At 49.2% G+C, this 11,961-nt stretch overlaps 1 protein-coding gene across 4 annotated transcripts; it reads left to right on the forward strand.

Moving 5' to 3' along the window:
• The first annotated feature begins 340 nt into the window (after positions 1–340).
• Positions 341–9,490, forward strand: LOC122374193 (U2 small nuclear ribonucleoprotein A'-like). 4 transcript variants are annotated; one of them, XR_006255172.1, is made up of 8 exons: positions 341–485; positions 6,675–6,820; positions 7,075–7,181; positions 7,643–7,871; positions 8,386–8,509; positions 8,819–8,980; positions 9,146–9,225; positions 9,267–9,285. XR_006255172.1 is itself a non-coding variant. In XM_043352801.1 (7 exons), the coding sequence occupies exons 2-7, from the start codon at positions 6,698–6,700 to the stop codon at positions 9,160–9,162; spliced, it is 762 nt and encodes a 253-aa protein (XP_043208736.1). In that variant the 5' UTR covers positions 341–485; positions 6,675–6,697; the 3' UTR covers positions 9,163–9,490. The 4 variants fall into 4 exon arrangements, 3 of the variants coding, with proteins under 3 accessions (XP_043208736.1, XP_043208738.1, XP_043208737.1); XM_043352801.1 differs by having other exon boundaries at positions 9,146–9,490; XM_043352803.1 differs by lacking the exon at positions 341–485 and adding an exon at positions 5,915–6,163 and having other exon boundaries at positions 9,146–9,490.
• Positions 9,491–11,961: the final 2,471 nt, after the last annotated feature.

Below are 11,961 nucleotides of genomic sequence, written 5' to 3' on the forward strand. Positions count from 1 at the left end.
GCAACACGATTGCAAGTTCCCCGCCCCCGCGTTAATTAGTTGTCACACGTGCGTCACTAACGCAATATAAGCAATGACACCATATGGGCTGCCATATAGCACGCAACTAGCAAATATACTATTTAATCCTACTAGATTGAGCTGCATCTGAAATAAATTACAGGTTGTGCAGGTGCCAGGTTGGCTTACAAAATTCATATTGATATTTTTCAATTGTTACAAATTATTTGTGATATCTATGGTTATTGTTATTTCATTTTCAATTTCAAGACAGCTAGCGGTGAAGTTCAGAAATGGGTTCTAGTAGGTATTTTAATCATGACGCCCAGGGCTACCAAATTTTGGAACCTCCTCGTAATAGATAAGCCTTGGCAGAGTTGTGAAAAAGCAAGAGTAAGGGTCAAGGTGGTCAATTTGGACCCTAATCGAATAAATTCTTTTAACTCTCATTTGCCTTTGATTGAACGATTGTCTGGCTTTCCAAGGTAGGTGCTTTGCTGTCTTTGAGTTGGTTTTATTCATGTTTGCCCTACCACTATGCCCTGTTCAGTGTTCACTGCTGCTGCACATGCACAACAAACTAAAACAGGGAGTGTCTAAAAAGCAGACGAGATTAGCAGACGAGCCCATGCTCAGTAACTACTGGACCGATTTTGATAATTCTTTCACCATTCAATAGCAGGGAACGTATATAGGTGCCGTTTTTCGTTTTTTGGCGATTGGTTCACTCTGACTGGACCAATCGGACCAAAATGGTCCAGAACCATACACCCCCGTAAAAGCAGACGAGCCCATGCTCCGAAACTACTGAACCGATTTCGATGAAACCTTCACCATTAGACGCGCCGTGGTCTGAAACGGTGCCGTTTTTGATAATTTTTTAATTGGTCCACCCTAAGTGGTCCAAATCGGTCTAAAACCCCTAAAATCTGTTGCAGACGAGCCCATGCTCCGAAACTACTGAACCGATTTCGATGAAACCTTCACCATTAGACGTGCCGTAGTCTGAAACGGTGCCGTTTTTGATAATTTTTTTATTGGTCCACCCTAAGTGGTCCAAATCGGTCCAAAACCCCTAAAATCTGTTGCAGACGAGCCCATGCTCCGAAACTACTAGACCGATTTCGACGAAACCTTCACCATTAGACGCACCGTGGTTTGAAACGGTGCCGTTTTTTATAACTTTTTGATTGGTTAACCCTAAGCGGTCCAAATCGGTCCAAAACCGCTAAAATCTGTTGCAGACGAGCCCATGCTCCGAAACTACTGGACCGATTTTGATGAAACCTTCATCATTAGACGCGCCGTGGTCTGAAACGGTGCCGTTTTTGATAATATTTTGATTGGTCCACCCTAAGTGGTCCAAATCGGTCCAAAACCGCTAAAATCTGTTGCAGACGAGCCCATGCTCCGAAACTACTGGACCGATTTCGATAAAACCTTCACCATTAGACGCGCCGTGGTCTGAAACGGTGCCGTTTTTCATAATTTTTTGATTGGTCCACCCTAAGTGGCAGGGCATATTTTAACATACTGACTGCGTCCCATTTTGGGACGCAGCCCCCTGCCTTTGGGACGTAGCACCCGCGAAATTTGGACTACTGCGTCCCACACTGAAATGTCACGGTTTCAGCGGAAAAGTGCAAGCAATAATAATTAGCATGCCTCGGTCTTTTAGTATGCAATAGATGTTGCCTTTCTGATTGCTTTGTGCCCTGATTTACTATGCACCTAAGCACATACATGCGCTCTCCAGTCCTTGTGCCCTGCCCTATCCTAGGGTCGTACACCTTGTTATGTCCTGCCCTACTATACCCCTAGGATATGTGACCTGCCCAGTGCCCTGTCCTAAGGTCTTGTACCTTGCCCTGCCCTTCCTTCAGGCCCTGCGCCCTGCTCTGCATTCAGGCCATGTGACGCTCTCTGCCCTGCCCAGTGCCCTCAAACCCGATACCTTGTTGTCTTCCCGTCTTAAGGACCCGTTCGGTGCTGCTGCCGGTTCGGGGCTGGGTCCGGATTTCGGGAAAATTGTGCATATCTAGTCCTGTTCCTTGCCCTGCCCTCAGATCCAATAATACTGATATTGATTTTAAAAAAAATCAAATGTAAGACTTTAGCTAAAGCTGGAGAAGATTATCCATCCCTGGACCTGGGCGGAACCCAGGGAGGCGAGGCGAGTTATCACAAGCAACATAAGTGTCACCTTTAATCCCCTCCGCTCCCCCTCCCCTGTGGCACCATCCGCCGCCCACCACCCATTCATGATTCACATTCGCGTAGTCGCCGTGCTGGACCTGTCGGAGCCGAGGCGGACGTGCGAGCCTGGATGTTAGCCTGACCCGGGCGGAATCGGCGCCCGCCCTTCCGGGGATTCCCGGCCATTGAAACCAAACCAAGGCCGTATAAGAGAGGTAACTAGAATCATCCCGCGATTTCCAATGGACCGGTCGCTAAGCATTAGCGTGACGTCACTGGTGGAGACCGGGCGGCGCCCAGCTCCAAGCTGTACGTCGGGTACATTTGGCACCGTATAGTTGCTATTACTGAACGACGAACGTAACGACAACTAATGACTCTTAATAACTTTTGTACTCACCTAAAGCTGATTTCGTTGCCGGTACATTGCCGACCCGAGCCCCAGGGTTGACAATCATGGGATATGGGTCGGATGGGCGACCTCGCGACGGGAGGAGGAACGATTGCAATTGTTGTGTTCCGCACCGCCGCGCCGATTGCATTCTCTATCTGCACCCAGGGGAGGGGAAGCAGGGGGCAAGTGCCCCATCGGATCAGGGGGCCTCTCGGGCCAGAGGGGCCTTGCGACGCCAATTGGCGGCTGAGGGTCCACGCCGGCATCTTTCGACTCAGAAGGGCCCCACAGGGCTCGGAAGAACACCTTATGTGCTCCGAAGAGCCACACTTCTCTCCATAAGAGCCACACACCGGCTTTTTAGTGTCCCTTGTCGGCCTTTGAGTGCCCCTTGCCGGCTTCTCAGGGCCTATTGGCGACCTCTGAGGGCTACTTGCCGGCCTCTGAGGGCCCTTACCGGCCTATCAGGGACCAGCAGCTCTAAGGGTTCCAGACACGCCTGCGATGACCCCCTAAACCAGTGGTTGAAGGCCCCCACAACGGCTCCTGCGAGGGCCCTCACCGGCGGCTGTGAATGCCCCACACCGGTGCCTAGCTGAGGGCCCAACACTGCCACCTCTGAGTGCAACCGGCACCCCTAAATGAGGTCCCGAAACCAGTGCTTCTTAAGACCATATATCGGCGGCTCTGGGGGCTCAACGCCGGAGCCGCATCGGACGGCCACTCACCGGTGACTTTTGAGGGCCCACACCGACGACTCTGAGGGCCCCACTGGCGTCTGAGTGTACCTTGCTGGTCTCTAAGGACTCCGCAGGGCTCCCGAAGGCACCGCAGACCTCTTGAGAGCCCCTTGTCGGTCTCTGAGAACCCCTGTCGGCCTGTAAAGGGTTCGAGCCAGCAGCTCTAAGGGTCCCACACCGGACTGTGACATCCCCACACTGCAGTGTCTCTGAGGGCCCACAACGGCAACTGTGAGGACCCTCACCAGCGCCTCTGAGGGCCCACAGCGGCACCTCTGGGGGCCCGCACCAATGCCTCTGAGAGCATCACACCGGTATCTGTGAGGGCCCACACCAGTGCCTCCAATGGCTTCATAACCGGCGGCCCTGAGGGCCCTACACGGGTGATTTTGAGGGGCGTACCGAAGGCACCACACAATTCCTTAGTCTCGCTGAGCTTCTATCCCAATCCCATACCGGCTTCTATCCCAATTCCGGCTCAAGTAATTATCAGCCCCCTCCCCCCTCCATGGGTCAGCAGCGCCGCGCCGGTGTCGGGGGCTGGCCCCCGACACCGCCATCGGGGCAGCAGTCGGCCACGCGCACTCAGTGGTTAGCGCTTAGCACCGGCGGCTAGCGCACGCCCGGTGTGTTATCGGCCGTGAGCCGCTCCAAAACGGCTGCAGTAACTGGTCGATATAAGTAGTAAGCAGATGCAGAGATGCAGGTGGATAAGGTATGTGCCCTTTCCGATCGAAGCATGTGCCCTATGCCACCTTTGGGACGCAGTAAAAAATCCTTAAAATATGCCCTGCTAAGTGGTCCAAATCAGTCCAAAATGCCTAAAACCCGCTTGTACTTTGTCAGAGTCTGGATAGATTTCTGCAGCACAGAGGTGCCCCAAACCCATTGTCATGCATTTTGCTTTCCAAACTAGAGCAAAAATGCATGCTTATTGGGCCTGGGGCACCTCCGCGCTGCGGAAACCAGCTCATCGGTTGACTACGTGAAAACGTATTTTTGGGCTGTACTTGAACCGATTTGGACCACTTAGGGTGGACCAATCCAAAAATTATCCAAAAGCGGCACCGTTATAGACCACACCGCGTCGAATGATGAAGGTTTCATCCAAATCGGTCCAGTAGTTTCGGAGCATGGGCTCGTCTGCAACAGTTTTTAGGTGTTTTGGACCGATTTGGACCACTAAGGGCGAACCAATAAAAAAATTATCGAAAACGGCACCGTTTTACACCACGGCGCGTCGAATGGTGAAGGTTTCATCCAAATCGGTCCGGTAGTTTCGGAGCATGGGCTCGTCTGCAACAGTTTTTAGGGGTTTTGGACCGATTTGGACGACTAAGGGTGGACCAATCGAAAAATTATCAAAAACGGCACCGTTTCAGACCACGGCGCGTCTAATGGTGAAGGTTTCATCGAAATCGGTCCAGTAGTTTCGGAGCATGGGCTCGTCTGCAACAGATTTTAGCGGTTTTGGACCGATTTGGACCACTTAGGGTGGACCAATCAAAAGATTATCAAAAACGGCACCGTTTCAAACCACGGTGCGTCTAATGGTGAAGGTTTCGTCGAAATCGGTCCAGTAGTTTCGGAGCATGGGCTCGTCTGCAACAGATTTTAGGGGTTTTGGACCGATTTGGACCACTTAGGGTGGACCAATCAAAAAATTATCTACAACGGCACCGTTTCAGACTACGGCGCGTCTAATGGTGAAGGTTTCATCGAAATCGGTCCAGTAGTTTCGGAGCATGGGCTCGTCTGCAACAGATTTTAGGGGTTTTGGACCGATTTGGACCACTTAGGGTGGACCGATCAAAAAATTATTAAAAACGGCACCGTTGCAGACCACGGCGCGTCTAATGGTGAAGGTTTCATCGAAATCGGTCCAGTAGTTTCGGAGCATGGGCTCGTCTGCAACAGATTTTAGGGGTTTTGGACCGATTTGGACCACTTAGGGTGGACCAATCAAAAAATTATCAAAAACGGCACCGTTTCAGACCACGGCGCGTCTAATGTTGAAGGTTTCGTCGAAATCGGTCCAGTAGTTTCGGAGCATGGGCTCGTCTGCAACAGATTTTAGGGGTTTTGGACCGATTTGGACCACTTAGGGTGGACCAATAAAAAAATTATCAAAAACGGCACCGTTTCAGACTACGGCGCGTCTAATGGTGAAGAATTCATCGAAATCGGTTCAGTAGTTTCGGAGCATGGGCTCGTCTGCAACAGATTTTAGGGGTTTTAGACCGATTTGGACCACTTAGGGTGGACCAATTAAAAAATTATCAAAAACGGCACCGTTTCAGACCACGGCGCGTCTAATGGTGAAGGTTTCATCGAAATTGGTTCAGTAGTTTCGGAGCATGGGCTCGTCTGCTTTTACGGGGGTGTATGGTTCTGGACCATTTTGGTCCGATTGGTCCAGTCAGAGTGAACCAATCGCCAAAAAACGAAAAACGGCACCTATATAAGTTCCCTGCTATTGAATGGTGAAAGAATTATCAAAATCGGTCCAGTAGTTACTGAGCATGGGCTCGTCTGCTAATCTCGTCTGCTTTTTAGACACTCCCCTAAAACAGGCACAGAGCATGACTTTTGAGCCTTGCAATTTTGACAGATTTCAGGGCCCTGTTTCACCAGTGCATGCTGCTATCAAATTGCGCGAGCTAACGTAATGTGGTGACGCCACAGTAATGACGTTTTGTGTAATCCGTGAGCTTTTTCATAGCTACGTTTGGAACAGAGTTGCTGTGTCGTTGAATGTGTTTGATTTGATCGCACGGCCGTGAAGATGTTAGCAGCAATATTTGATGACATCACACATTTTGACGACGCCATGGTTTGTAGATGTTTCCATGGAAACCCAATTTGACACCTGCTATTCACCACTGAAACAGGGGACGCTGGTGAAAACAGGGCGCCGGAGGGCATATTAGTCACGTGACATTTGGAACTTCTCCCGCTCCAAGGGCCTTCTATATGCCAAACATCACGTGTAAATTTCACGAACCTTGATCAAATTGCCCCAGGCGCCCTGTTTTCACCGTCGTCCGAAACAGGGCCCCGACTTCGGACCCTTGGCAGAGCTGACTGACTCTTACTCCGCAGCCCTGCCCAGCTTGGGACAGTTTCATTATCGACAGTTTTCTTGTGTACTAGAGGTAACACTTATGCAAAGCTGGAATATACTCCACTTGCACTGCTGCTGCCTGCTATTGTGATTTGTGAATAGTGATCTGTAGCTTGTACCTATGTATGGTGTTACAAATCTATGTTTACCTACCATTTACCACAGCACCATTCTCATTTCCCTCATGTGTTCAGTTGTAATTTTAACATCTCATTGATAGGTTTCTGCTGATCTGTGCCAACAATGGTGAAGCTTTCAGTGGAGCTGATTCAGCAGGCCTACCAGCACATCAACCCTGTGCGAGATCGGGAGCTCGACTTAAGGGCCTACAAGATACCCGTCATTGAAAATCTAGGTGCCACACTGGTAAGTACATCACTTTGTAACAGCCTCCATTGAGATTGAGAGCATCTTTCTCATGTTCAAAAGCTGCATATGTTTAGCTTGAAAAAGTTCATGTTTTGGGCTTTGGCTGTTACCTGTGTAGTATGTTGAAAATGTGACCTTTTTAACTCATTTTCTGGATTTTCATCAATTACATTAGTTTTCTCCTGTGTTTTCTTTTTTGTCTTTCATTGTGATCATGTGCTTGATCAACTGATATCAACTTCTTCTCACAGGATCAGTTTGATACAATTGATTTCTCTGAGAATGAAATCAGGAAGCTAGATGGATTCCCACTTCTGAAGAGGCTTAAGTGCCTCATGATGAACAATAACAGGATAGTGTGAGTTACCAATCTGCTATTTGTATGTTTTGATGAGATGTTCTGCCATTTTTGACATTCTGACAGGTTAGATGTTCTCTGAACACTTACACCTACTTTTGGTAGAAATTATGTACTTATCAAATTACATACTTTATCTGGAATATTGTAATTATTTCATTCTTGCTGAATATCATTTTGCTTTTCAGGGTTTTCAATTCCCATACGTTTAATTGATCTTACTAATATACTGTCAGCCATGTAAGCAAACTTTTGATTGATAGTCTGTCCCAACTCCCAAGAAAAATGAGGTCACAATTTGTGCATCATCATTGCCAGATGCTTCCTTTCTCTCAAAATGGAGTTTTGTTTGGTTGACCACCAGTTTGGCTCATTATTGCACATTTTCTCCTATGTTGTCCACTATGTTGCACAGCATGCTCAGCTTCCCTTATGTTCTGCTCACCTCTCACCGTGCACAGGAGGATCGGCGAGACGCTGCACGAGCAGGTGCCGAACGTGCAGACAGTGCTGCTGACCAACAACAGCCTGCAGGAGCTGGCCGACCTGGACCCGCTCGGCAGCCTGCCGCGACTCACCACACTCAGCCTCATCGGCAACCCGGTGGTGATGCGACAACACTACCGGCTCTACACCATCTTCCGGATGCCCCACTTGCGCGTGCTCGACTTCCGGCGCGTCAAACAACAGGTGCGCCCACCGGCTGACACGGCTCACTCGCCGGTGCATGTGTGGTGTGTTCAGCAAGACCGTTTCGTAGACTGAGTACGCCGTTAGGGCGTGCGCACCTCGAGCATACAGTCATTATGGATGTACGAGGTGCGTGCATGTCTCAAGGCATGCTTTTCAGCCGTGTCCAAGCATATGGTCGCTGGGTAGTTCATTTTTATATCATAAATTGATTTTTCGTTTGGTCGTCAGAATAGCTTTTCCTTGGTGTGGTGAGACTTTAATAGTTTGGCACGTGATACTGTTTTGTTAGGAGCTACATATACTATGAGCGTTATACGCCTCTGTGGGTCTGTTTTTATTTTGGGTTCTGCCTATGACGCCACGCTGTACGCTAATTTAGCTTCTAAAAACGGCATCTTATACTACTTGGAAACACACTGCTAATAGGGTCATACCGTTTGTACCGTCTCTCGTCGTTAATTTGCACAGTCGATCGATGACTACATCTGACTGACCCTTGTGCTGGTTTCAGGAGCGGGAGCAGGCAGACGCCCTGTTCAAAAGCAAAAAGGGCAAACAGATTCAGAAGGAGATCTCCAAACGGTCAAAGACGTTTGTACCCGGAGGCGGCCTGGAGGCGGCAGTCCAGGCAAGAGGTGAGTGCTGCCCACTCTCAGCCGTATTGCCGTAATCGGTCCGGAATATTGGGATAGCGGATATTGTATATGAAGTGGATGTGACCAAGATATTAATGCATCATGTTTTACTCTCAATCGCTTGTCCAGTGTAATATTGTTTCGTTTGTCTTTTCTTTTCTTTTGTAACCTCGTTGCTAGCACCGGGCGTTACTATTACATCGCAAAGTTTGTCTTTTGCCTGTCCACGAGCCCTATGGGACGACTGCTATCTGTCCTTTACGTCCAGTCTCTGAGCGCTGGGAGGTGACCGCTCCCGTGTCCGTGCAGGTGCCGTTCCCTCGGGTCCGTCGGCAGAGGACACGCGGCTCATTAAGGAGGCGATCGCTCGCGCCACCTCGCTGCAGGAGATCGAGCGGCTGAACCAGATCCTCCGCTCTGGCGCCGTGCCGGGCCCAGACGTCATGGAGGGCATCCGCAGCGGCCAGCCCAGTGAGTCGACCCGCCCGGCTCAGTTTTCTGACTACTGACAGTACTGTAATGTATGCTATGTCTAAAGAATGTCTTCGAGCGTCTGTCAACGTTGAGCAGTTAGTTCCGTCGCGATTTCCTTTCCCGATGAAACTAATTATTTTTGTCGTGTTGCCTTTGTTACAGTGGAGGAAGGGTTCTGAGCGTCTCTCACAAATTTCTGCGATGTCTGGGCGGGTGCCCGGGCCGGAGCCCCCACCGCTGGCCACTCAGCGATGGTCCGGCTCATCACAGTGGGGCGGCGGGACGCTGGGTGACAGTCCCGCCCGTCGCAGTGGGGCGGCGGGACGCTGGGTGACGGTCCCGAGCGTCACAGTGGGGCGGCGGGACGCTGGGTGACGGTCCCCCTTGCCGCCGGCCGGGACCGAGGCGCTCCGATGAGCGGCCGTAACCGCCGTGTGCTCCACCTGGACCGTCGTCCTCTGATTCATCTCATCAGCGTCAGTATAATACACATGCAGATACGTCTTGTTCGAGCCGACTTTGTGGGGAATTGTGACCGGGATCGCGGGCTCCCCGACGTTACGCAAAATATCGACACAAACCACGTAGTCGATGTTTGATCGCTGGTTGCATACCAATTATCAACCGTAGCTCGCAGTGTCTCGTAGCTGGCAACGCTGCTTGTATCAAACCAACACAAGCTGAAAAGGTTCAAGGGAAACATGCGCACGAGGTGCCTAGGGATGTATCTAGATCTATTACGTAGCTGCCATAGACATTTGAAACCAAGTGCCGTACGGAACCTGGGCTCCCACCGCGACCGCTAGATACTGAGCACTGCACCCAAGGCCGTGCAAAAGCGTACACCCATCGCACTGTGGCTGAACTATATTGTAATGATTGTTAATTAACCCTTCCTCTAAGAAATCTTATTGTAATGCTTGTCACTAACCCCTCCTCGAAGAAATCTTGCATATCGGGTGATGGCTCTGTGCCGCGCACTGGCGGATCTAGGGGGCGGATGGGGGCATCGGGGTCCCTCAGCGTCCGAAATTGACGTTTTTTTTAGAATGGAAAAAATGAAATAACCTTTAAGTATGTGTTACTTAAATCACACATCAGTGGGTAAAAATCGAAATCCTAGGAGTTGTTTTTGACTTTAACAAATTTTTCCGGGGTATGTGTCCGTCCCCCTGGCCCCTCCGCAGCGTCTAAAGCCGGGTTCACACCGGTTTTCCGGTCCGGAAAAATTCCGTCTGCCGGGCCGGCACCAAAATGTTGAAATTGTCGCTAGATGTCAAAAAAGTCGCTAGAACCGGAAAACCGGAAAGTTGAGCCAGAAATGTCATAATCATCAACCATCAAGTACGATAAGTAGGTACCAAGCAATCTCGCGAATTATTTTGAAATCGAACATACTTGTGTGACGGCTTTACAAGTCCCTGATGCAGTTCCACCCAACCGAAAATCATCCATACTTCACTGGTAGGTATATTAGCAAGATTAATACAATTTAACATTTACAGCATGCGGGCTGGGTATCGACAAAAAGACACTAATAAATTTCAATCGCGCTTTGGCTGTTGGTTTAAAAACACTTGCGAACAAAGAGGAATTGAGGGCTGGGCAGGGCGCATTAGAGACGGCGAGCTTGATATTACGCTTGCTGATGTAGATGGCTGGGTCTCAAAATCGGTCATCTGACTGTCACTGAACTCTACTGCCATAACCCGCGCCCCGCTGGGGGTCCTAAATTTCCACGCCTTGCTGGTGGGGGTGTTTAACATCCCCCCTTTTAACTCGGCTCATGGGCCACGTAGCGATACGGGGAAGGCGGCGTTCGAAAGAGTGTCAAAATTAATGAGGAAATTAATTCGGTCACTTTTTTTGTCAAATCAAAGGTCAGGTCACCAGAGGTAATGGAAAGCCGAATTTCACGGATTTTCAGGTCGAATGTCGACGATTTACAACAAGCCAACGCATAACTTGGCATCAATTTTCTCCCATTGACTTATAATGGGGGGGGGTCACAAAATTGACCTGACCTTAGGTCACCGATATCAAAATTCCGAGATAGTTATTTATTTAAATTGTGTACATATTGTTGCCCTTATCAATCGCTGAGAGTTTCAAAGAGGTCGGTCGCTCGATGTAGCATATGGAAGACGTTGAAACTTTGTATGAGGTGAGGTCACTTGAAGTGACCTGGTGACCTGACCTTAAGTGACCTTGGTCTACAATTTTTACATGTGCAGAAAAGATGCATGATAAGGATGTGCCAAAAACAGCCGCCGTTTTTGAGATGTTCGCGAAAAACCACAGGGAGGGTTCAAATATCCCCCCCCCCCAGCAGGGCGCGGGATAATATCCTTGGCATTCAGTACCATCGTATTTCCTGAATCTTCTACTTGCGATTGAATGGCAAAACTGCCTCCACCCTCCCGAGCTGCTATGTGCTTGTGTAGGAGGGCATCGAGGGTAGAGAAGTGTTGTCAGCGCGTCTTGTAGAATGTAGATTTCAGAATCTGCTCGGCTGGCTCCACTTCGTAGACGACGGAAGTTAGCAATACGTACATTGTGCTACCTGTCCTGCGGCCGGCTCCAGCGCTTGATAATCTCTTCTGCAGATACTGGCTCCGCTCCTTCTACAACCAGCGCGTCCGCAATGTTGTTCCACAAATTCGCCCTTTTCACCGCTTCCTTATAATATTTATCTTTTTTATTATAAAGTCATGGATATTTTCCAACCAATGAAATTAATTTATAATTTGAAAAGGCCATGAGTCATGTGGAATACAAAAACAGAAATGTAGCTATCACTCCGTTTGAGATGCAAATGCCAATGCAAATGTTTTGAAATAAAAATGAAACGCCGTCAAATTTACGCTTGAATTTTATATTCTCGTGAAAAATCGCGAGACTATTAGGGCACCGTTGGTTAAATTGGTCCTGTAGCGCTGAAACATAACATTATTTCCCTCGTGCCTTAATTTCATATC

The sequence above is a fragment of the Amphibalanus amphitrite genome, unplaced genomic scaffold (genome assembly GCF_019059575.1).
Source record: "Amphibalanus amphitrite isolate SeventyFive unplaced genomic scaffold, NRLGWU_Aamphi_draft 001617F_arrow, whole genome shotgun sequence".
Lineage (NCBI taxonomy): Eukaryota > Metazoa > Arthropoda > Thecostraca > Balanomorpha > Balanidae > Amphibalanus > Amphibalanus amphitrite.

What these genes read in the sequence shown, in the direction of transcription:
- LOC122374193 (XM_043352801.1), top strand. Translation starts at nt 6,698, where the DNA reads ATGGTGAAGCTTTCAGTGGAGCTGATTCAGCAGGCCTACCAGCACATC. An exon ending in ATGAACAATAACAGGATAGT is followed by an intron (nt 7,182 to 7,642) that starts GTGAGTTACCAA and finishes CACCGTGCACAG; the next exon opens with GAGGATCGGCGAGACGCTGC. An exon ending in TCCGGCGCGTCAAACAACAG is followed by an intron (nt 7,872 to 8,385) that starts GTGCGCCCACCG and finishes TGCTGGTTTCAG; the next exon opens with GAGCGGGAGCAGGCAGACGC.